Source organism: Pseudophryne corroboree, chromosome 6, assembly GCF_028390025.1.
Source record: "Pseudophryne corroboree isolate aPseCor3 chromosome 6, aPseCor3.hap2, whole genome shotgun sequence".
NCBI lineage: Eukaryota > Metazoa > Chordata > Amphibia > Anura > Myobatrachidae > Pseudophryne > Pseudophryne corroboree.
In genome coordinates, this window is record NC_086449.1 from 823,924,548 (window position 1) to 823,949,400 (window position 24,853).

At 50.3% G+C, this 24,853-nt stretch overlaps 1 protein-coding gene across 3 annotated transcripts in view; it reads left to right on the forward strand.

Moving 5' to 3' along the window:
- Positions 1-24,853, forward strand: part of B4GALNT3 (beta-1,4-N-acetyl-galactosaminyltransferase 3) — a 159,318-nt gene that overhangs the window by 97,513 nt on the left and 36,952 nt on the right. For 2 of the 3 annotated variants that reach the window (XM_063929228.1, XM_063929227.1), the window contains exons 16-17: positions 12,756-12,828; positions 13,915-14,068. In XM_063929228.1, the coding sequence (XP_063785298.1) occupies positions 12,756-12,828; positions 13,915-14,068 (227 nt within the window). Of the gene's footprint in view, positions 1-12,755; positions 12,829-13,914; positions 14,069-17,750; positions 17,878-24,853 lie in introns of all 3 variants that reach the window. The other variant, XM_063929226.1, reaches the window with a different exon arrangement.

Consider the following 24,853-nt stretch of genomic DNA (forward strand, 5'->3'; position numbering starts at 1 on the left):
AGCACTAACCAGCGCCATTTTCTCCACAGAGCACTGCAGAGAAGCTGGCTCCCCGGACTCTCCCCTGCTGAACACGGTGACACAGGGCTGAAAAGGGGGGGGGGGGGACACTTGTAAGGCGCAGTGAGTGTATTACACAGTTTATTATATATAAAAGTGCTATATTGTCTGGGAAATTGTTTCCAGTGTCAGTTGGCGCTGGGTGTGTGCTGGCATACTCTCTCTCTGTCTCTCCAAAGGGCCTTGTTGGGGAACTGTCTCCTTATAGATATATCCCTGTGTGTGTGGGGGTGTCGGCATGTCTGAAGCGGAAGGCTCATCTAAGGAGGGGGTGGAGCAGATGATTGTGGTGTCTCCGTCGGCAACGCCGACTCATGATTGGTTGGACATGTGGAATGTTTTAAATGCAAATGTGACCTTATTGTTATGAGCCACGGCTGTGGCTCATTCCTGTTTTGCATGTCAGTTAGGTATTTTATGTTTATAAGTTGTTTCGCAGGCCAGGATTTCCCGTTGCTCTGTTTAAGAGTACTCTTGGTTGTTGCTGCCGCTGGTGAGTCTGTGTAATTGCAGCTTGTTCCCATGTGTTCAGCCTCACCTGGCTGCTAATTGCATCTTGTCAGTTTGGAGTCATGCAACAGGGCAGCTGCATGAGATTATTAATTAGGCCTCTCTGTTATATGCTGGCTCAGTGCTATTCACAGACGCTGGTGATATTTCTTGGTTTCCAGTCTGCTTGAGTTCTGAGCTTGTTCCTGCCAATTCCTGAGCTCCTGTGTAGCAGTGTCTGTCGAACTGCTTCCGGTGTCGATTCCTGTGTCAGTCCCTGTGTCGATTCCTGTGTCTGATCCCGTGTCCTGTCGTGAAGTGTTCCTGTACAGAAGTCCAGTGGCTTTGCCTATGCCTGGTCGAGTTTCTGGCTTCTTGGTGTCCACCGGTCTGTCGTTTGGGATTCTGCCTGTCCTCCAGTTCTGAGAGTCTGTGTCGGCAGCATTGAGGGTTCCTGTCCGTTTGCCAGTATTCGTACCGGTTCCGTGAGTAGCGGCTCTGCCGCGTCCGTCGGCCTAGGCCGCTGTATTCTGTTATTATTTCTGTCACTGGTGTTTTGCAGAGGGTTCTGCTTATGCTGTTACCGCCGGTACACAAAAGTATTGTGTCGGCGTGTGGTCAGCATTTCCTTTGTTGTTCTTTTCCTTTGGCGGCAAGCCGCACATACATTTAGTTTTAGGCTAGTTAGTAGCCCCTGGCTTTGGTTGTTTCAGTAAGAGGGCCCCTTGTTATCACCCTGTCTCGGTACACTCTTTGTCTCTCATTAAGACCTGAGGGGGCATCGAAGTTGGGCAGACGTAATCCGCCCTTCAAACGCGGCTGCCATGGGCTCAAGCAACCATAGTCTCGCAAGAGTGTACTGACAGCACGGGCGAGACAACGGAGATAGGGCGCCAGGGGCTATTCCCTTTCCATTCCCCTGTCCTAGCATTACGTCCTGGTGCTCTGGACTCACTTCATAACATCTCCCTTGTTCTGAGCACCAGGAACCTAACACTTATTAGATAATAGAATGGACAAAGCAGAGTCCAGGGAAAAAGCAGGGAGTCAATCCACGGCTTTGACTGTGTCACAGGTCCCGTCAGGGTCTCAAAAACGTCCCCTATCCCAAATAGCAGTCACTGATACCGACACGGATTCTGACTCCAGTGTAGACTACAATGATGCAAGGTTACAGTACACCCAAGGGTGGCCAAAAGTATTCATTATATAATTATTGCAATAAAAGATGTTTTGCATATCACAGATGACCCCTCTGTGCCTGACACGAGGGTGCGCATGTATAAGGAAAAGAAACCTGAGGTAACCTTTCCCCCATCTCATGAGCTGAACGATTTATTTGAAAAAGCTTGGGAAACTCCAGACAAAAAACTGCAGATTCCCAAGAGGATTCTTCTGGCGTATCCTTTCCCTGCACAGGACAGGGTACGGTGGGAATCCTCGCCCAGGGTGGACAAGGCTTTAACGCGCCTGTCCAAGAAGGTGGCGCTACCGTCTCCAGAGACGGCAGCCCTCAAGGATCCTGCTGATCGCAGACAGGAAACTACCTTAAAATCTATTTATACGCATACGGGTGCTTTACTCAGACCTGCAATAGCATCGGCATGGGTATGTAGTGCAGTTGCAGCTTGGACAGATACCTTGTCAGCTGACATTGATACCCTAGACAGGGATACCATTTTATTGACCTTAGGTCACATTAAAGACGCAGTCTTATATATGAGAGACGCTCAAAGAGACGTTGGGCTGCTAGGTTCGAGAGCCAACGCCATGGCGATTTCTGCTAGGCGAGCCCTGTGGACCCGCCAATGGACGGGTGATGCCGACTCAAAGAAGCATATGGAGGTTTTACCTTACAAAGGTGAAGTTTTATTTGGGGACGGTCTCGCGGACCTGGTTTCCACAGCTACCGCGGGTAAATCTACTTTTTTGCCTTTTGTTTCCCCACAGCAAAAGAAAACTCCACAATATCAGATGCAGTCCTTTCAGTCGCATAAGTCCAGAAGAGGTCGGGGCTCATCCTTCCTCGACAGAGGTAAGGGTAGAGGGAAGAGAACACCTGCTTCGGCTAGTTCCCAGGAGCAGAAGTCCTCTCCGTCTTCTACTAAATCCACCGCATGACGCTGGGGCTCCACTGAGGGAGTCCGCACCGGTGGGGGCACGTCTTCGACTCTTCAGCCAGGTCTGGGTTCTGTCAGACGTGGATCCTTGGGCGATGGATATTGTATCCCAAGGCTACAAGCTGTAAATCGAAGAGGTGCCCACTCGCCGATTTTTCAAGTCCCCAGAGAGGGAAGTAGTGTTAGCTGCAATTCAAAAACTGTGTCAACAGCAAGTGATTGTCAAGGTTCCCCTAGTCCAACAGGGGAAAGGGTACTATTCAACCCTGTTCGTGGTCCCGAAGCCGGATGATTCGGTCAGACCCATTTTAAATCTAAAATCCCTAAACCTGTACTTGAAAAAGTTCAAATTCAAGATGGAATCGCTTCGGGCTGTAATATCCAGTCTGGAAGGGGGGGATTTTATGGTGTCCCTGGACGTAAAGGATGCATACCTTCATGTCCCCATTTATCCTCCTCATCAGGAGTACCTGAGATTCGCTGTACAGGACTGTCATTACCAGTTTCAGACGTTGCCGTTTGGGCTTTCCACGGCCCCGAGGATTTTCACCAAGGTGATGGCGGAGATGATGGTGCTCCTGCGCAGGCAGGGAGTCACAATTATCCCATACTTGGACAATCTCCTGATAAGAGCGAGATCGAGAGATCAATTACTGAAGAGCATGTCGCTCTCCCTGAGAGTGCTACAACAGCACGGTTGGATTCTCAATCTGCCAAAGTCACAATTGATTCCAACGACTCGACTATCATTCCTAGGCATGATTCTGGACACGGAACAGAAGAGGGTTTTTCTCCCGATGGAAAAAGCCCAGGACCTCCAGAATATGGTCAGAGACCTGCTAAAACCAAAAAGAGTGTCTGTTCATCAATGCACTCGAGTTCTGGGGAAAATGGTAGCAGCCTACGAGGCCATCCCCTTCGGCAGGTTTCATGCAAGGACGTTTCAGAGGGATCTTCTGGACAAGTGGTCCGGGTCCCATCTACAAATACATCAGAAGATAAGCCTGTCACCCAGGGCCAGGGTGTCTCTCCTGTGGTGGCTGCAAAGTGCTCACCTTCTAGAGGGTCGCAGGTTCGGCATTCAAGGCTGGGTTCTGGTGACCACGGACGCAAGCCTCCGAGGATGGGGAGCAGTAACACAAGGAAGACATTTCTCTATCGTCCTTGTGGATGCTGGGGTTCCTGAAAGGACCATGGGGAACAGCGGCTCCGCAGGAGACAGGGCACAAAAAGTAAAGCTTTCCGATCAGGTGGTGTGCACTGGCTCCTCCCCCTATGACCCTCCTCCAGACTCCAGTTAGATTTTTGTGCCCGGCCGAGAAGGGTGCAATCTAGGTGGCTCTCCTAAAGAGCTGCTTAGAGAAAGTTTAGCTTAGGTTTTTTATTTTACAGTGAGTCCTGCTGGCAACAGGATCACTGCAACGAGGGACTTAGGGGAGAAGGAGTGAACTCACCTGCGTGCAGGATGGATTGGCTTCTTGGCTACTGGACATCAGCTCCAGAGGGACGATCACAGGTACAGCCTGGATGGTCACCGGAGCCGCGCCGCCGGCCCCCTTGCAGATGCTGAAGTAAGAAGAGGTCCAGAATCGGCGGCTGAAGACTCCTGCAGTCTTCTAAAGGTAGCGCACAGCACTGCAGCTGTGCGCCATTTTCCTCTCAGCACACTTCACACGGCAGTCACTGAGGGTGCAGGGCGCTGGGAGGGGGGCGCCCTGGGAGGCAAATGAAAACCTTTTTTGGCGAAAAATACCTCACATATAGCCCCCAGAGGCTATATGGAGATATTTAACCCCTGCCAAGATTCACTAAATAGCGGGAGACGAGCCCGCCGAAAAAGGGGCGGGGCCTATCTCCTCAGCACACAGCGCCATTTTCTCTCACAGAAAGCCTGGAGAGAAGGCTCCCAGGCTCTCCCCTGCACTGCACTACAGAAACAGGGTTAAAACAGAGAGGGGGGGCACTGATTTTGGCGATATTGAGATATATATAAAGATGCTATAAGGGAAAACACTTATATAAGGTTGTCCCTATATAATTATAGCGTTTTGGTGTGTGCTGGCAAACTCTCCCTCTGTCTCCCCAAAGGGCTAGTGTGGGTCCTGTCCTCTGTCAGAGCATTCCCGGTGTGTGTGCTGTGTGTCGGTACGTGTGTGTCGACATGTATGAGGACGATGTTGGTGAGGAGGCGGAGAAATTGCCTGTAATGGTGATGTCACTCTCTAGGGAGTCGACACCGGAATGGATGGCTTATTTAGGGAATTACGTGAGAATGTCAACACGCTGCAAGGTCGGTTGACGACGTGAGACGGCCGACAAACTATTAGTACCGGTCCAGGCGTCTCAGAAACACCGTCAGGGGCGTTAAAAACGCCCATTTACCTCAGTCGGTCGACACAGACACAGACACGGACACTGAATCCAGTGTCGACGGTGAATAAACAAACGTATTTCTCATTAGGGCCACACGTTAAGGGCAATGAAGGAGGTGTTGCATATTTCTGATACTACAAGTACCACAAAAAAGGGTATTATGTGGGAGTGAAAAAACTACCTGTAGTTTTTCCTGAATCAGATAAAATAAAATGAAGTGTGTGATGATGCGTGGGGTTACCCCGATAGCAAATATTGGCGTTATACCCTTTCCCGCCAGAAATTAGGGCGCGTTGGGAAACACCCCTTAGGGTGATAAGGCGCTCACACGCTTATCAAGTGGCGTTACCGTCTCCAGATACGGCCGCCCTCAAGGAGCCAGCTGATAGGAAGCTGGAAAGATATCCTAAAAAGAATATACACACATACGGTGGTTATACTGCGACCAGCGATCGCCATCAGCCTGGAGATGCAGTGCTGGGTTGGCTTGGTCGGATTCCCTGACTGAAAATATTTTATTCATATAGAGCATTTAATAGGATGCATTCTATATATATGTACGTGAGATGCACAGAGGGATATTTGCTCTCTGGCATCAAGATAAGTACGTTGTCCATATCACCCAGAAGATGTCATGGACACGACAGTGGTCAGGTGATACAGATCCCATACGGCACATGGAAGTATTGCCGTATAAAGGGAAGGAGTTAGTTGGGGTCGGTCCATCGGACCTGGGGACCACGGCAACAGCTGGGAAATCTAACCTTTTTACCCCAAGTTACATCTCAGCTGAAAAAGACACCGTCTTTTCAGCCTCAATCCTTCCTTTCCCATGAGGGCATGCAGGCAAAAGGCCAGTCATATCTGCCCAGACATAGAGGTAAGGGAAGTAGACTGCAGCAGGCAGCCCCTTCCCAGGAAAAGAAGCCCTCCACCGCGTCTGCCAAGTCCTCAGCATGACGCTGGGGCCATGCAAGCGGACTCAAGGTGGGGGGGTAGTCTCAAGAGTCTCAGCGCGCAGTGGGATCACTCGCAGGTTGACCCCTAGATAGTACAAGTATTATCCCAGGGGTACAGATTGGAGAGTCGAGACATCTTCTCCTCGCAGGTTTCTGAAGTCTGCTTTACCAACGGCTCCCTCCGACAGGGAGGCAGCATTGGAAACAATTCACAAGCTGTATATCCAGCAGGTGATAAATCAAAGTACCCCTCCTACAACAAGGAAAAGGGTATTATTTTTCCACACTATATTGTGGTACTGACGCCAGACGGCTTGGTGAGACATAGTCTAAACTGAAATCTTTGAACACTTACATAAAAGGTTCAAATCGAGATGGAGTCACTCAGAGCAGTGATAGCGAACCGGAAAAAAGGGGACTATATGGTGTCCCTGGACATCAAGGATTACCTCCATGTCCAAATTTGCCCTTCTCAACAAGGGTACCTCTGGTTCGTGGTACAGAACTGTCAATATCAGTTTCAGACGATGCCGTTTGAATTATCCACGGCACCCCGGGCCTTTTACCAAGGTAATGGCCGAAAAGATGTTTCTTCAAAGAAAAAAGGCATCTAAATTATCCCTTACTTGGACGATATCCTGAAAAGGGCAAGTTCCAGAGAACAGTTTGAGGTCGGAAGAGCACTATCTAAAGTAGTTCTACGACAGCACGACTGGATTCTAAATATTCCAAGAATCGCAGCTGTTTTCCGACGATACGTCTGCTGTTCCTAGGAATGATTCTGGGCATAGCCCAGAAAAAGGTGTTCCTCCGGGAGGAAAAAGCCAAGGAGTTATTCGACCTAGTCAGAAACCTCCTAAAACCAGGCCAAGTATCAGTGCATCAATGCACAGGAGTCCTGGGAAAAATGGTGGCTTCTTACGAAGCGATTCCATTCGGCAGATCTCAGGGGATTTGCTGGACGAATGGTCCGGATCGCATTTTCAGATGCATCAGCGGATAATCCTGTCTCCAAGGACAAGGGTGTCTCTTCTGTGGGGGCTGCAGAGTGCTCATCTTTTAGAGGGCAGCACACTCAGCATTCAGGACTGTGTTCTGGGGACCACGGATACCAGCCTGAGAGGCTGGGGAGTAGTCACACAGGGAAAAAATTTCCAAGGAAGTGTGGTCAAGTCTGGAGACTTCTCTCCACATGAATATACTGGAGCTAAGGGCAATTTACAATGCTCTGAGCCTAGGAAGACTCCTGCTTCAAAGTCAACCGGTGCTGATCCAGTAGGACATCATCATGGCGGTCGCCCACGTTATCAGACGGGGCGACACAAGAAGCAGGAGGGCAATGACAGCAAGGATTCTTCGCTGGGCGGAAAATCATGTGATAACACTGTCAGCAGTGTTCATTCCGGGAGTGGGCAACTGGGAAGATTTCCTCAGCATAAATGAATTCCACCCGGAAAAGTGGAAACTTAATCTGGAAGTTTCCACATGATTGTAAACCGTTGGGAAAGACCAAAGGTGGTTATGATGGCGTCCCACCTGAAGCGCCAGGTCAAGAGACACTCAGGCAATAGCTGGGACGCTCTGGTAACACCGTCGGTGTACCAGTCGGTGTATGTGTTCCATCCTCTGCTTTTCATACCCAATGTATTGAAAATGATAGGAAGGAGAGGAGTAAGAACTATACTCGTGGCTCCGGTTTGGCCAAGAAGGACTTGGTTCCCGGAACTTCAAGAGATACTAAGAAGGGTCTTGATTCGGCAAGAACCGTGTCTGTTCCGGGACTTACCGCAGCTGCGTTGACGCCAAGGCGGGTGAACGCCGGATCCTAAGGGAAAGAGGCATTCCGGAAGAGGTCATCCCTACCCTGGTCAGAGCCAGGAAGGAGGTGACCGCACAACATTATCACCACTTAGGTGAAAATATGTGCCAGGGTGTGAGTCCAGGAAGGCTCCACGGAAGAATTTCAACTAGGTTAATTTCTACATTTCCTGCAAACAGGAGTGTCTATGGGTCTCAAATTGGGTCCATTAAGGTTCAAATTTCGGCCTGTTGATTTTCTTCCAGAAAGAAATTGGCTTCAGTTCCTGAAGTCCAGAAGTTGTTAAGGGAGTACTGCATATACAGCCCCTTTGATGTCTCCAGTGGCACTGGGCGATCTCAACGTAGTTTTGGGATTCCTAAAAAATCACATTGGTTTAAACAACTCAAATCTGTGGATTTGATATATCTCACATGGAAAATGACCATGCTGTTGGTCCTGGCCTCGGCCAGGCGAGTGTCAGAATTGGCGGCTTTATCTCACAAAGCCATATCTGATTGTCCATTCGGACAGAGCAAAGCTGCGGACTCGTCCCCAGTTTCTCCTTAAGGTGGTGTCAGCGTTTCACCTGAACCAGCTTATTGTGGTACCTGCGGCTACTAGGGACTTGGAGGACTCCAAGTTGCTGGATGTTATCAGGGCCCTGAAAATATAGTTTCCAGGTTGGCTGGAGTCAGGAAATCTGACTTGCTGTTTATCCTGTATGCACCCAACAATGCTGGGTGCTTCTGCTTCTAAGCAGTCGATTGCTCGTGGGATTGGTAGCACAATTCAACTTGCACATTCTGTGGCAGGCCTGCCACAGTCTAAATCTGTTAAGGCCCATTCCACAAGGAAGGTGGGCTCATCTTGGGCGGCTGCCCGAGGGGTCTCGGCATTACAACTTTGCCGAGCAGCTACGTGGTCGGGGGAGAACACGTTTGTAAAATTCTACAAATTTGATACCCTGGCAAAAGAGGACCTGGAGTTCTCTCATTCGGTGCTGCAGAGTCATCCGCACTCTCCCGCCCGTTTGGGAGCTTTGGTATAATCCCCATGGTCCTTTCAGGAACCCCAGCATCCACAAGGACGATAGAGAAAATAAGAATTTACTTACCGATAATTCTATTTCTCGGAGTCCGTAGTGGATGCTGGGCGCCCATCCCAAGTGCGGATTATCTGCAATACTTGTACATAGTTATTGCTAACTAAATCGGGTTATTGTTGTTGTGAGCCATCTTTTCAGAGGCTCCGCTGTTATCATACTGTTAACTGGGTTTAGATCACAGGTTGTACAGTGTGATTGGTGTGGCTGGTATGAGTCTTACCCGGGATTCAAAATTCCTCCCTTATTGTGTACGCTCGTCCGGGCACAGTACCTAACTGGAGTCTGGAGGAGGGTCATAGGGGGAGGAGCCAGTGCACACCACCTGATCGGAAAGCTTTACTTTTTGTGCCCTGTCTCCTGCGGAGCCGCTGTTCCCCATGGTCCTTTCAGGAACCCCAGCATCCACTACGGACTCCGAGAAATAGAATTATCGGTAAGTAAATTCTTATTTTTCAGGGGCTATGGTCAAGCCAGGAGGCTTGTCTACACATCAACGTACTGGAATTGAGGGCCATATACAATGGCCTACGACAAGCGGAGATTCTTCTTCGCGACCTACCGGTTCTGATTCAATCAGACAACGTCACAGCCGTGGCTCATGTAAACCGTCAAGGCGGGACAAGGAGCAGAGTGGCAATGGCGGAAGCCACCAGGATTCTTCGCTGGGCGGAAAATCACGTGAGCGCTCTGTCAGCAGTCTTCATTCCGGGAGCAGATACGATCTCCATCCAGGAGAGTGGGGACTTCATCAAGAAGTTTTTGCAGAGATAACAAGTCATTGGGGACTTCCTCAAATAGACATGATGGCGTCACGCCTTAACAAGAAGCTTCAGAGGTATTGTGCCAGGTCAAGGGACCCTCAGGCAGTAGCGGTAGACGCCTTGGTGACACCATGGGTGTTTCAGTCGGTCTATGTGTTCCCTCCTCTTCCTCTCATCTCAAAAATATTGAGAATCATAAGACGAAAAAGAGTGCAGACAATACTCATAGTTCCAGATTGGCCTCGAAGGGCCTGGTATTCAGATCTTCAGGAAATGCTCACAGAAGATCCGTGGCCTCTTCCTCTCAGGGAGAACCTGTTGCAGCAGGGGCCCTGCGTGTTCTAAGACTTACCGCGGTTACGTTTGACGGCATGGCGGTTGAACACCGAATCCTAGCTGGGAAAGGTATTCCGGAGGAAGTCATCCCTACTGTGATAAAGGCTAGGAAGGAGGTGACGGCGAAACATTATCACCGTATCTGGAGGAAGTATGTATCTTGGTGTGAAGCCAAGAATGCTCCTACGGAAGATTTCCATCTGGTCCGTTTTCTCCAGTTTCTACAGACAGGAGTGGATATGGGCCTGAAGTTAGGCTCGGTTAAGGTACAGATTTCGGCCCTTTTTATATTCTTTCAGAAGGAATTGGCTTCTCTCCCAGAAGTCCAGACTTTTGTAAAGGGAGTGCTGCACATCCAGCCTCCTTTTGTGCCCCCAGTGGCACCATGGGACCTTAACGTGGTGTTACAGTTCCTAAAATCTCACTGGTTTGAACCTCTTCAAACGGTTGAATTAAAATTTCTCACTTGGAAGGTGGTCATGTTAGTGGCCTTGGCATCTGCTAGGCGGGTGTCCGAATTGGCGGCCTTGTCTCACAAGAGCCCCTATTTGATTTTCCATGTGGATAGAGCAGAGTTGAGGACTCGTCCTCAATTTTTGCCTAAGGTGGTTTCTTCATTTCATATGAACCAACCTATTGTGGTGCCTGTGGCTACGGGTGACTTGGAGGACTCCAAGTCTCTGGATGTAGTCAGGGCCTTAAAAATTTATGTAGCCAGAACGGCTCGGGTTAGGAAAACAGAAGCACTGTTTGTCCTGTATGTAGCCATCACAGTTGGCGCTCCTGCTTCGAAGCAGACTATTGCTCGCTGGATCTGTAACACGATTCAGCAGGCTCATTCTACGGCTGGATTGCCGTTGCCAAATTCAGTAAAGGCCCATTCCACTAGGAAGGTGGGCTCTTCTTGGGCGGCTGCCCGAGGTGTCTCGGCTTTACAGCTTTGCCGAGCAGCTACTTGGTCGGGTTCAAACACTTTTGCAAAGTTCTATAAGTTTGATACCCTGGCTGATGAGGACCTCGCGTTTGCTCAATCGGTGCTGCAGAGTCATCCGCACTCTCCCGCCCGGTTTGGAGCTTTGGTATAAACCCCATGGTCCTTACGGAGTCCCCAGCATCCTCTAGGACGTAAGAGAAAATAAGATTTTAAACCTACCGGTAAATCTTTTTCTCCTAGTCCGTAGAGGATGCTGGGCGCCCGTCCCAAGTGCGGACTAAATTCTGCAAGACTTGTATATAGTTGTTGCTTACATAAGGGTTATGTTACAGTTGAGATCAGTCTTTGACTGATACTGTTTTGTTCATAATGTTAACTGGTTGCGTATATTCCAGGTTATACGGTGTGGATGGTGTGGGCTGGTATGAATCTTGCCCTTAAATAACAAAATCCTTTCCTCGTACTGTCCGTCTCCTCTGGGCACAGTTTCTCTAACTGAGGTCTGGAGGAGGGGCATAGAGGGAGGAGCCAGTGCACACCCATACTAAAAGTTCTTTATAGTGCCCATGTCTCCTGCGGAGCCCGTCTATACCCCATGGTCCTTACGGAGTCGCCAGCATCCTCTACGGACTAGGAGAAAAAGATTTACCGGTAGGTTTAAAATCTTATTTACTGCTAGTAACGTCCCCATACTCCAACAGTGAGGTCCTTCTATATGGAGGTCTATTACAATTGCCAACAATGAGACCCCTATACCCTTCAATGGGATTATGACATTGAGGTCCTCATAATACTATTATTATTGTCACACTTTATTAGGCGTGATACAGGTGAGATTTGGCAGGAAGGTGTGACACAAGTAAGGTGATTGGAAGATGTAGCATCTGGAGAAGAGAGAAGCAATGGTGTAAATTGGGGAGATGGGAGTAAGGGATGTGTGTGTTGTGGTTGGTATCAGATACAGGTGCAAATGGAGGATTTCTAGAGGGGGGGGGGGGGGGGGTTTCCAAATGCAATCCTCAATCTCCCACTCTGGAACATGGAAAACAGTATTAATATTTAACACTATAGATGGTCTATAGTATAGGATGTATCACGCATATTTAAAAAGTATAAATAAGATAAATGGTCAGGAAAAGGTTCCACGTGCCATAATAAATAAATACACAAGCATGTTAGAAACAGGAGGAGACAGTACTGCACTTTCTAAGCACACCTTCTCCCACCTCATGGCAAGGCTCCTGTCTCTTCTTCCTGGTAGCTACTCTCTGGTCCAGTGCACTGATTGAGGGCTCAGATCCACACACACAGCAAACTTGGTAGAAGAAGCTGATACAACTGGGCATGTGTAGCAGCTCTGCTGTGTCCCTTACACTGCATGTTGTGGCAGCAGCTCTAGTAATCGTATTATATACTATTGCTATTGTTGTCATCATTTGAGCCAGTTGCCAAAACGAGGGGGTTTCCAGGCAACTGGAAGCCCCCCCTGCATTTGCCTTTGGGATATATGGTTCATGTCTCCTCTCTCTGTGCGAGAAAGATCTTATACTCACAGCCTGAGGATTTATACTCCTTCATCTGCATCTGGGTTCCCAGTCACGTGGTTCACAGCCATACTTGAGCACCGGTGACAATTTGTACTTCAGTTAGTTTGATCATACTATCTGTGTTGAAGCATGGAAATCAGTAAAACCTGGACTGTTAGTGTGCTTTAAGTATCGCGGTTGGGAAACACAGCTCTATATCTTTCATCTGCGCCATTTATCTTGCTTGTTCCTTATCACAATACTCTTTACCTCTCTCCCTCCTCTCCGCAGATACCAATTTGCTAAACTGGAGGGAAACTTTGAGCGGTCTGCAGGACTTCAGGTTGGGATAAACCTGGTAAAGGTGAGTGGGACAAGGATGCGGCCAGTAAGGGACCAATAAAACTATATTACAAGTTGAGTAGACGTGTGCGGCTTACAGAGAACACTTATGTAAGTGAGCAGGAGAGTCAGGTGGTGGCGGCAGGAGAGTCAGGTGGTAGTGGCAGGAGAGTCAGGTGGTGGCGGCAGGAGAGAGTAAGGTGGTGGCGGCAGGAGAGTCAGGTGGTGGCGGCAGGAGAGTCAGGTGGTGGCGGCAGGAGAGTCAAGTGGTGGTGGCAGGAGAGTCAGGTGGTGGTGGCAGGAGAGTCAGGTGGTGGTGGCAGGAGAGTCAGTGGTGGTGGCAGGAGAGTCAGGTGGTGGTGGCGGCAGGAGAGTCGGGTGGTAGCGGCAGGAGAGTCACGTGGTGGTGGCATGTCCCCGTCTGCTCCCAGGTCACAGCTGAGTATGATATCGGTGACATGAGCCTCAGGTGCTTCATTAATATTCATAAACCCCGTGACCACCGCCAGAGGCTGAGAATGGCTGCTGGAGGGGTGGGGGAGGGGGGCGGTATGTCCTACAGTGGCTACTGAGTGAGCTGAGGGTGTGGAGAGTTATGTGGACTTTGTTGGTATCAGAGCTGGTATCCGGTCCTTGAGTCGACCATACTTAGGTCGACTACTATTGGTTGACATGCTTTAGGTCGACATGATCATTAGGTCAACGTGGCAAAGGTCAACTCATGAAAAGGTTGACATTAGTTCACAATTTTTTTCATTTTTTTTTCTACTTTTTCATACTTTCCGATTCACGTGGACAACGGTTGGGAATAATAACTTGCCCGAAGTTCGCTCGCCATGTGACGGAACGTGGTGCACTAATTGGACTTCCTGGTCACTTTACGAAGAAAACTACACCCAAAAAACTAAGAAAAAAAACCTCACGTCAACCTTTTTTCCATGTCAATCTTTTCCATGTAGACCTAATGACACTGTAGTATTTCGGGTGTCGACCTAGTCACAGTCGACCAATAGTGGTCGACCTAATGACTGTTGACCTAGTTAGGGTGGACCCAGTGAACCACACCCGTCAGAGCTGCGTCTTATGGAATGGGTTCTCTCCCCTGCAGAACCCGCACAGCATCCTCTTCCTGTGTGACCTTCACATGCATTTCCCCCCATCCATCATTGACTCTCTGCGATCCCACACCGTGGAGGGGAAGATGGTGTACGCCCCTATGGTGATGAGACTCAACTGCGGAGCGTCTGCGCTGTGGCCCGAGGGTGAGTTTCATGTCTCAAGTGGAGCTTGAAAGGGTTATTGTTAGAGATGTTCTTGACCCTCCACCCCACAAAGTGTCAACGTTTGGCCCATTCTCAGTCATGGCCAGAATCAGAGGCACATGAAAGTGGGCGCATCTGCCATCTTTCGTTACTGCTCGTGCGTCATAGGCCTTCCAGGGAGAGCATTTGCTTCTTTGCGGATCTGCTGAGCTATTTGGAATTGAGTGGAAATCAGCCGGATCTACACTTGCGACTAAATGTCTGTAAACGACAATGGGGCATTTGCATAAGCTTGCCGTGGGTGTGTACGTGGAACTGCGGTATGTTCAGTGGGGAGCGTATGGAAAGATGCAGCGATTTCAGGTGCATCTCCTGCACCCAAGGTGGGGCTGGTGCAATCTGCGCTGGGTGGCTGCTCTCACAGGCAGACAGATGGGGTGGTGGAATCTGCGCTGAGCGGCTGCTCTCAAAGGTAGACAGATGGGGCGGTGGATTCTGCGCTGGGCGGCTGCTCTCACAGGCAGACAGATGGGGCGCTGGATTCTGCGCTGGGCGGCTGCTCTCACAGGCAGACAGATGGGGCGCTGGATTCTGCGCTGGGCGGCTGCTCTCACAGGCAGACAGATGGGGCGCTGGATTTTGCGCTGGGCGGCTGCTCTCACAGGCAGACAGATGGGGCGCTGGATTCTGCGCTGGGCGGCTGCTCTCACAAACAAATAGATCCAACTGACTCTGAATGGAGTCTGCAACCCTTGTGGGGTCTAATCATGTCACGCAGGGGTCACAGAGCCTGACATTCAGTCAGATATGTGTCTACACTTCCTCATAGGCGTCAGAAATTGTCAGTAAGCTGACGCCTTTTCCACAAACCAAGTGCACATAAGAGAAATCCCAGTATCAGGGACTCAAATGGGGATGTAGTGAAAGTGTTGTTATTCATAATGTTATCACCATAATGTCAACAGTTAAGATTTTGACGTTGTTATGGTTAGGCTGCAGGGGGAGGGTTAGGCTGCAGGGGGCAGGTTAGGTTAGGCTGCGGAGGAAAGTTATGGTTAGGCTGCGGGGGAAAGTTATGGTTAGGCTGCAGGGGGAGGGTTAGGCTGCAGGGGGCAGGTTAGGTTAGGCTGCGGAGGAAAGTTATGGTTAGGCTGCGGGGGAAAGTTATGGTTAGGCTGCAGGGGGAAGGTTAGGCTGCAGGGGGCAGGTTAGGTTAGGCTGCGGAGGAAAGTTATGGTTAGGCTGCGGGGGAAAGTTATGGTTAGGCTGCAGGGGGAGGGTTAGGCTGCGGGGGAAAGTTATGGTTAGGCTGCAGGGAGATGGTCAGCTGTGGGGGCAGGTTAGGTTAGGCTGCGGAGGAAAGTTATGGTTAGGCTGCGGGGGAAAGTTATGGTTAGGCTGCGGGGGAAAGTTATGGTTAGGCTGCAGGGGGAGGGTCAGCTGTGGGGGCAGGTTAGGTTAGGCTGCAGGGGGAGATTAGGCTGCAGGGGGAGGGTTAGGCTGTGGGGCAGGTTAGGTTAGGCTGCAGGGGGAGGGTTAGGCTGCGGGGGGCAGGTTAGGTTAGGCTGCGGAGGAAAGTTATGGTTAGGCTGCGGGGGAAAGTTATGGTTAGGCTGCAGGGGGAGGGTTAGGCTGCAGGGGGCAGGTTAGGTTAGGCTGCGGAGGAAAGTTATGGTTAGGCTGCGGGGGAAAGTTATGGTTAGGCTGCAGGGGGAGGGTTAGGCTGCAGGGGGCAGGTTAGGTTAGGCTGCGGAGGAAAGTTATGGTTAGGCTGCGGGGGAAAGTTATGGTTAGGCTGCAGGGGGAGGGTTAGGCTGCAGGGGGCAGGTTAGGTTAGGCTGCGGAGGAAAGTTATGGTTAGGCTGCGGGGGAAAGTTATGGTTAGGCTGCAGGGGGAAGGTTAGGCTGCAGGGGGCAGGTTAGGTTAGGCTGCGGAGGAAAGTTATGGTTAGGCTGCGGGGGAAAGTTATGGTTAGGCTGCAGGGGGAGGGTTAGGCTGCGGGGGAAAGTTATGGTTAGGCTGCAGGGAGATGGTCAGCTGTGGGGGCAGGTTAGGTTAGGCTGCGGAGGAAAGTTATGGTTAGGCTGCGGGGGAAAGTTATGGTTAGGCTGCGGGGGAAAGTTATGGTTAGGCTGCAGGGGGAGGGTCAGCTGTGGGGGCAGGTTAGGTTAGGCTGCAGGGGGAGATTAGGCTGCAGGGGGAGGGTTAGGCTGTGGGGCAGGTTAGGTTAGGCTGCAGGGGGAGGGTTAGGCTGCGGGGGGCAGGTTAGGTTAGGCTGCGGAGGAAAGTTATGGTTAGGCTGCGGGGGAAAGTTATGGTTAGGCTGCAGGGGGAGGGTTAGGCTGCAGGGGGCAGGTTAGGTTAGGCTGCGGAGGAAAGTTATGGTTAGGCTGCGGGGGAAAGTTATGGTTAGGCTGCAGGGGGAGGGTTAGGCTGCGGGGGAAAGTTATGGTTAGGCTGCAGGGGGAGGGTTAGGCTGCGGGGGAAAGTTATGGTTAGGCTGCAGGGAGAGGGTCAGCTGTGGGGGCAGGTTAGGTTAGGCTGTGGAGGAAAGTTATGGTTAGGCTGCGGGGGAAAGTTATGGTTAGGCTGCGGGGGAAAGTTATGGTTAGGCTGCGGGGGAAAGTTATGGTTAGGCTGCAGGGGGAGGGTTAGCTGTGGGGGCAGGTTAGGTTAGGCTGCAGGGGGAGGGTTAGGCTGTGGGGCAGGTTAGGTTAGGCTGCAGGGGGAGGGTTAGGCTGCGGGGGGCAGGTTAGGTTAGGCTGCAGGGGGAGGGTTAGGCTGTGGGGGCAGGTTAGGTTAGGCTGCAGGGGGAGGGTTAGGCTGCGGGGGGCAGGTTAGGTTAGGCTGCAGGCGGAGGGTTAAGCTGTGGGGGCAGGTTAGATTAGGTTGCTGGGGAAAGTTAGGGTTAGGCGAGGGGGGGGGGGCTTTTGGGGGAGTTAGGATTAGGCCACGGGGGAAGGTTAGGGTTAGGCTGCAGGGGGAGGGTTAGGCTGCGGGGGCAGGTTAGGTTAGGCTGCAGGGGGAGGGTTAGGCTGTGGGGGCAGGTTAGATTAGGTTGCGGGGGAAAGCTAAGGTTAGGCTGTGGGGGGGAGGGGGGGCTTTTGGGGGAGTTAGGATTAGGCCACGGGGGAAGGTTAGGGTTAGGCTCTGGGAGGGAAGTTAGGGTTAGGCTACGGAGAGGGCGGTTAGGGTTAGGCTGCAGGGGTGTGGGGGGTAGGTTTAGGCACTAGAGGGACAGGGAGAGGTTGGGATTTAGGTTAGGGATAGTGGAAAAATACTTACTGGAACACTGGAGCATTGGAGGTCTGACCCAGAATGGGTTGGTCACATGACCAACTGGACCCAGGGACGGCACCTGGAGAAGGTAAATCACCACTGGGCCATCATGGCGAAATGTTGTCTATATGATATCATGGGGGAGATGTATCAAACCTTGGAAAAGGGACAATTGGAGACATTTTCCATAGCAACAAATCAGATTCTAGTTTGAATTGATCTAGTACATTCTATAAGAGGAAAGCTGGAAGCTGATTGGTTCTCTTTGGAACGCTGGATGGTAGGGTTATCCCGTGTGACCGGCGATGTGCTCAGGAAGAGACTGCGCTGTAGGGAACGGTAACTGCCGGCTGTATATCCGCACGCGGCAGCTGCATTTATGTGTCTGATATTCGGCTGCAGGGTATTGGGAGGTGAACGGATTTGGGCTGCTGGGAATTTACAAGTCGGACCTGGACCGTATTGGTGGGATGAACACGGATGAATTTCGTGACCGCTGGGGAGGAGAAGACTGGGAGCTGTTGGACAGGTGAGCGGCTGAATACTGACGTACGAGAGCGATACTGAGAAATGTAATGTATCATTGAAAGTATATTGCTATAGCGCTGCACCCAGAAGACCGTCGCCATGTGGCAGCGTCCTGTTTACTGCCGGCTTCCCGCGCTCGCTGTATCCCAGGTAGCTACCGTATGTTTCTCCCTGGAGATGGTCGTTGTAATCTCCCAGATGAATTTAATACTAACGGGCGGTTTTATTAACCTTTTTTCTCTTACGTCCTAGAGGATGCTGGGGACTCCGTAAGGACCATGGAGTATAGACGGGCTCCGCAGGAGATAGGGCACCTAAAAAGAACTTTGACTATGGGTGTGCACTGGCTCCTCCCTCTATGCCCCTCCTCCAGACCTCAGTTAGATATTGTGCCCAGAGGAGAATGGGTGCACTGCAGAGAGCTCTGCATAGTTTTCTGTGGATAAAGAACTTTGTTAGGTTTTTTATTTTCAGGGAGTCCTGTTGGCAACAGGCTCCCTGCATCGTGGGACCGAGGAGAGAGAAGCAGAGCTGGCTTGTCAAGTTGGGCACTGCTTCTAAGGCTACTGGACACCATTAGCTCCAGAGGGAGTCTCACCTGGGGTTCGTCCCGGAGCCGCGCCGCCGTCCTCACAGATGCCGAAGATAGAAGCCGGGTGAGTATGAGAAGGCAAAGAAGACATCAGGCGGCAGAAGACATCAGATCTTCATGAGGTAAGCGCGCAGCGGTAAGCCATTGCTACCAGTCACACACACACAAGCAGGCACTGAAGGGTGCAGGGCGCAGGGGGGGGCGCCCTGGGCAGCAATATTCCTCATATTTGGCATTGATAAACATGGATTAGGCTGTGGCACAGTAAATCCGGTAACCCCCGCCATTTTTCTATAGAAAGTTGATGGGACCGAAGCCCGCCGTCAGGTGGGCGGGGCTTGATCCTCAGCACTAACCAGCGCCATTTTCTCCACAGAGACTGCACGAGGAAACGCTGGCTCCCTGTTCTCTCCCCTGCTGAGCTTCACAGGCTGGAAAAAAGGAGGAGGGGGCACTTTGGCGACGCAGTGAGTGGAGATTACAATTATATACATATAACAGCGCTATCTGGTCATATATTCCAGTGTTTTTAAGCGCTGGGTGTGTGCTGGCATTCTCTATCTCTCTGTCTCTCCTAAGGGCCTGGTTGGGGTTTTGTCCCCTTATAGGTAACTCCCTGTGTGTGTGGGGTGTTGGTACGTGTGTGTCGACATGTCTGAGGCGGAAGGCTTCTCCAAGGAGGAGGTGGAGCAAATGAGTGGTGCCGACCCCAGATTGGATGGACATGTGGCATACGTTGCATGCAAGTGTGGCATCTTTACATAAAAGGCTTGATAAGGCTGGTTTAGGGGGGACATCAGGCGGTCAATCCTCAGATTGGACTGACTCACAGGGCCCGTCGGGGTCTCAAAAGCGTCCCTTAACACAAGACACTACTACCGACACGGATTCTGAGTAAAATTGCACCCTAGGGTGACTAAAACCATTCAGTGTATGATTGTGGCAATAAGGGATGTGTTGCATATTGTGGATGAACCCTCGGTCCCCGACACAAGGGTACACATGTTTAAGGAAAAGAAACAGATTATTAATTTTCCCACATCTCATGAATTAAATGAGTTCTTTGGAAAAGCTTGGGAGACTCCGGATAAGAGACCGCAGATCCCCAAAAGAATTTTGATGGCTTACCCTTTGTCTAAGCAGGACAGGGAGATTTGGGAATCACCCCCCACTGTGGACAAGGCCCTGACGCGCTTGTCCAAGAAAGTGGCGCTACCGTCTCCTGACGCAGCGGCCCTTAAGGACCCTGCAGATCGCAGGCAAGAAACTACCTTAAAGGGTATTTATTCTCATACGGGTGCTGTGTTAAGACCGACGATTGCGTCGGCATGGGTGTGTAGCGCAATTGCAGCTTGGACAGATGAGCTGACAGATCAATTTGATAATATGGATAAGGATACTATATTCCTAACTCTAGCCCATATAAAAGACGCAGTCTTATTTATGAGGGATGCTCAAAGGGACATTGGATTGCTAGCGTCTAGGGCCAATGCCATGTCTATCTCAGCGAGAAGATCCTTATGGACTCGCCAATGGACGGGTGATGCGGATTCCAAGAAACATATGGAAGTACTACCCTATAAGGGTGATGTATTGTTTGGGGATGGGCTGAAGGACCTGGTTTCCACAGCTACAGCAGGTAAATCAAATTTTTTACCATATATTCCCCAACAGCAAAAGAAAGCAACACCCTATCAGATGCAGTCCTTTCGGTCGCACAAGTCCAAAAGAGGTCGGGGATCCTCTTTCCTCGCCAGAGGTAAGGGCAGAGGCAAGAGAGCACCTGCTTCGTCGGGTGCCCAGGAACAAAAGTCCTCCCTGGCTGCTCCAAAACTCACAGCATGACGCTGGGGCTCCCATGAGGGAGTCCGCACCGGTGGGGGCACGTCTTCGACTTTTCAGTCAGGCCTGGGTCAGTTCGGACCTGAATCCCTGGGTGTTGGAAATAGTTTCCCAGGGTTACAAATTGGAATTCGAGGAGGTGCCCCCGCGCCGATTTTTCAAATCGGCCCTACCAGCTTCCACATCGGAAAGGGATGTAGTGTTAGCTGCAATTCAAACGCTGTGTATACAGCAAGTGATAATCAAGGTTCCCCTGCACCAGCAGGGAAGAGGTTACTATTCAACCCTATTTGTGGTCCCGAAACCGGACGGTACGGTCAGACCGATTTTGAATCTGAAATCCCTAAACCTGTACATAAAAAGATTCAAATTCAAAATGGAATCTCTCAGAGCAATAATAGCCAACTTGGAGGAGGGGGAGTTTATGGTGTCTCTGGACATAAAGGATGCGTACCTTCATGTCCCCATATATGCCCCCCATCAGGAATACCTGAGATTCGCTGTACAGGATTGTCATTACCAATTTCAGACGTTGCCGTTTGGACTTTCCACGGCCCCGAGGATTTTCACCAAGATAATGGCGGAAATGATGGTGGTCCTGCGCAAGCATGGAGTCACAATTATCCCATACTTGGACAATCTCCTGATAAAAGCGGGGTCAAGAGAGAAATTGCTGAGCAGTGTGGCGCTCTCTCTGAGAGTGCTCCAGCAACACGGTTGGATTCTAAATTTACCGAAGTCACAGTTGATCCCGACAACTCGACTACCGTTCTTAGGTATGATACTGGATACGGAACAAATGAAGGTCTTCCTCCCAATAGAGAAAGCCCAAGACATCCAGAACATGGTCAGAGACCTGCTAAAACCGAAAAGGGAGTCAGTTCACCAATGCACTCGAGTTCTGGGGAAAATGGTGGCGGCCTACGAGGCCATTCCCTTCGGAAGGTTCCATGCAAGGACTTTTCAATGGGACCTTCTGGACAAGTGGTCCGGGTCCCATCTGCATTTACATCGGAAAATAACTCTGTCCCCAGGAACCAGAGTGGGTCTCCTGTGGTGGTTGCAAAGTGCTCACCTGCCTGAGGGTCGCCGGTTCGGAATTCAGGACTGGATTCTGGTTACCACGGACGCGAGCCTCCGAGGATGGGGAGCGGTCACACAGGGAAAGACTTTTTAGGGTCTTTGGTCAGACCAGGAGTCCTGTCTACACATCAATGTGTTGGAACTCAGGGCCATTTACAACGGCCTTCGACAAGCGGAGAGTTTTCTTCGAAACCTTCCGGTTCTGATTCAATCAGACAATGTCACAGCAGTGGCTCATGTGAACCGCCAAGGCGGGACAAGAAGCAGAGTCGCGATGGCGGAAGCCACAAGGATCCTTCGCTGGGTGGAAAATCATGTAAGCGCTCTGTCGGCTGTCTTCATTCCGGGAGTGGACAACTGGGAAGCAGACTTCCTCAGCAGACACGATCTCCATCCAGGAGAGTGGGGACTTCATCAAGAAGTCTTTGCAGACGTAACACGTCTTTGGGGAACTCCTCAAATAGACATGATGGCGTCACGCCTCAACAAAAAACTTCGGAGGTATTGCGCCAGGTCTCGGGACCCTCAGGCAGTAGCGGTAGACGCACTGGTAACACCGTGGGTGTTCGAATCGGTCTACGTGTTCCCTCCTCTTCCTCTCATCACGAAAGTGTTGAGGATCATAAGACGAAGAAGAGTACAGACGATACTCGTTGTCCCAGACTGGCCTCGAAGGGCTTGGTACTCGGGACTACAAGAGATGCTCACAGGAGATCCCTGGCCTCTTCCTCTGAGGGAAGACCTGTTGCAGCAGGGGCCCTGTGTATTTCAAGACTTACCGCGGTTACGTTTGATGGCATGGCGGTTGAACGCCGAATCCTAGCAAAAAAGGGGATTCCGGAAGAGGTCATCCCTACTTTAATAAAGGCTAGGAAGGAGGTGACGATAAAACATTATCACCGTATCTGGCGAAAGTATGTGTCTTGGTGTGAGACCAAGAATGCACCTACGGAAGATTTACATTTGGGTCGTCTTCTCCATTTCCTACAGACAGGAGTGGATATGGGCCTGAAATTAGGCTCGGTTAAGGTACTGATTTCGGCCCTCTCGATTTTCTTTCAGAAGGAATTGGCTTCTCTTCCAGAAGTCCAGACGTTTGTAAAGGGAGTGCTGCACATCCAGCCCCGTTTTGTGCCTCCAGTGGCACCATGGGACCTGAACGTGGTGTTGCAGTTCCTAAAATCACACTGGTTTGAACCGCTTAACAAGGTTGAGTTGAAATTTCTTACCTGGAAGGTGGTAATGTTGTTGGCCTTAGCATCAGCAAGGCGAGTGTCAGAATTGGCGGCTCTATCACACAAGAGCCCCTACTTGATTTTTCATGTGGATCTAGCTGAATTGAGAACACGTCCGCAATTTTTGCCTAAAGTGGTTTCGTCGTTCCATATGAATCAACCTATGGTGGTGCCTGTGGCTACCGGTGACCTGGAGGATTCCAGATCCCTGGACGTAGTCAGGGCCTTAAAAATTTATGTAGCCAGGACGGCTAGAATTAGGAAAACAGAGGCTCTGTTTGTCCTGTATGCGGCCAATAAGATTGGCGCTCCTGCTTCAAAGCAGACTATTGCTCGCTGGATCTGTAATACGATTCAACAGGCTCACTCTACGGCTGGATTGCCGGTACCAAATTCGGTTAAGGCCCATTCCACTAGGAAGGTGGTCTCTTCTTGGGCGGCTGCCTGAGGCGTCTCGGCTTTACAACTTTGCCGAGCGGCGACGTGGTCCGGGTCAAACACCTTTGCTAAATTCTACAAGTTTGATACCCTGGCTGATGAGGACCTAGCGTTTGCTCAGTCGGTGCTGCAGAGTCGTCCGCACTCTCTCGCCTGATTGGATGCTTTGGTATAAACCCCATGGTCCTTACGGAGTCCCCAGCATCCTCTAGGACGTAAGAGAAAATAAGATTTTAAACCTACCGGTAAATCTATTTCTCCTAGTCCGTAGAGGATGCTGGGCGCCCGTCCCAGTGCGGAAACTCTGCAAGACTTGTATATAGTTGTTGCTTACATAAGGGTTATGTTACAGTTGACATCGGTCTTGGGCCGTTACTGTCGTTTTTTGTTCATACTGTTAACTGGTTATGTATATTCCAGGTTACATGGTATGATTGGTGTGGGCTGGTATGACTCTTGCCCTTGGATTGCTAAATCCTGCCTTGTATTGTCCATCTCCTCTGGGCACAGTTCTCTAACTGATGTCTGGAGGAGGGGCATAGAGGGAGGAGCCAGTGCACACCCATAGTCAAAGTTCTTTTTAGGTGCCCTATCTCCTGCGGAGCCCGTCTATACCCCATGGTCCTTACGGAGTCCCCAGCATCCTCTACAGACTAGGAGAAATAGATTTACCGGTAGGTTTAAAATCTTATTTTTAAAATAAAATAATGTGAAAAAAGCTGTGCTCTGTTCTCACACCCTTTTCACATTATTTTAGTATCACCTGAATGTATTAAAGGACTTTTGGAGTAATTTTTGTGAAAAACTGCTCCAAACCCATTAACCACTTAACTGACGATTCCCCCCTCCCAAAAAAAAACGCTTCGAAATTGTCGTTTGTTTATATGAGTGAATTGGGTGAAGAACATGAATTTAACCCTATCCAAAATGAGTTTAGTTAAAAAAAAAAATATATATATATATATTTTTTTTAATTAATTTCTTTCAAACATCGAAACATCGATCAGGAACATAGTGACCATCGGAATCATCACGACCATCGCGGCTTTCATTTTTAAAGCTGGGATAGCCTCCAGGTACACAAGGGGGGCTTGGGGGGGGGGGGTTAATTTACACTCCCTAGCGGCTGCTATTGTCTGCAGCCGCTGGGTGGACAGATCCTGCCATGCTGACCAATCAGCAGTGATCGGCAGCACGGCAATCAGTAGGGGAGAGTGCAGGGAGGCAGAGGGACATTCCGGTCCCTCTGAGAGCAGCAGCGGAGGGAAGTTTCCCTTCCCTGCCGCTGCTAACACTCTCTGTCTGACTGGTCGCATCCTGTGCGACAAGGTCAGGTAGAGCACTTGCAGACATGGTCGCATCTGATTCCACCATGCCAGGCAAGTGGTTAATTCACTTGTTATTAGCCAGATCCTCCATACTTAGAATAGCAAATGTGATCTGACCAAATTTACTAAACAATAAAAAAAAATTGTAAAAAATAGTGCAGTGATCCCTGTGATAATAACGCCAGCTTCGGATAGTGTGATTGCAGGGCTCACTGCGGATCCTGCCTCCCGCAAGCAGAGGAAGCTGCGCAGGGAGCCGGCTGCGTGATCAGCTCTGTGCGTCCTCCATCAGCAAACTGCGCTGCGGGCCGCATCATCGGCGCGAACTGAATGACCCTCATAGTGTAGTAATTAAATACCCAATGATTGTTGAAATTATATAGTATTATGCGTACTTAAAAGTGGAATTTGTGAAGCCTCTCTTATCCAAATGACGCTTATGAATTGTTCACCATTACA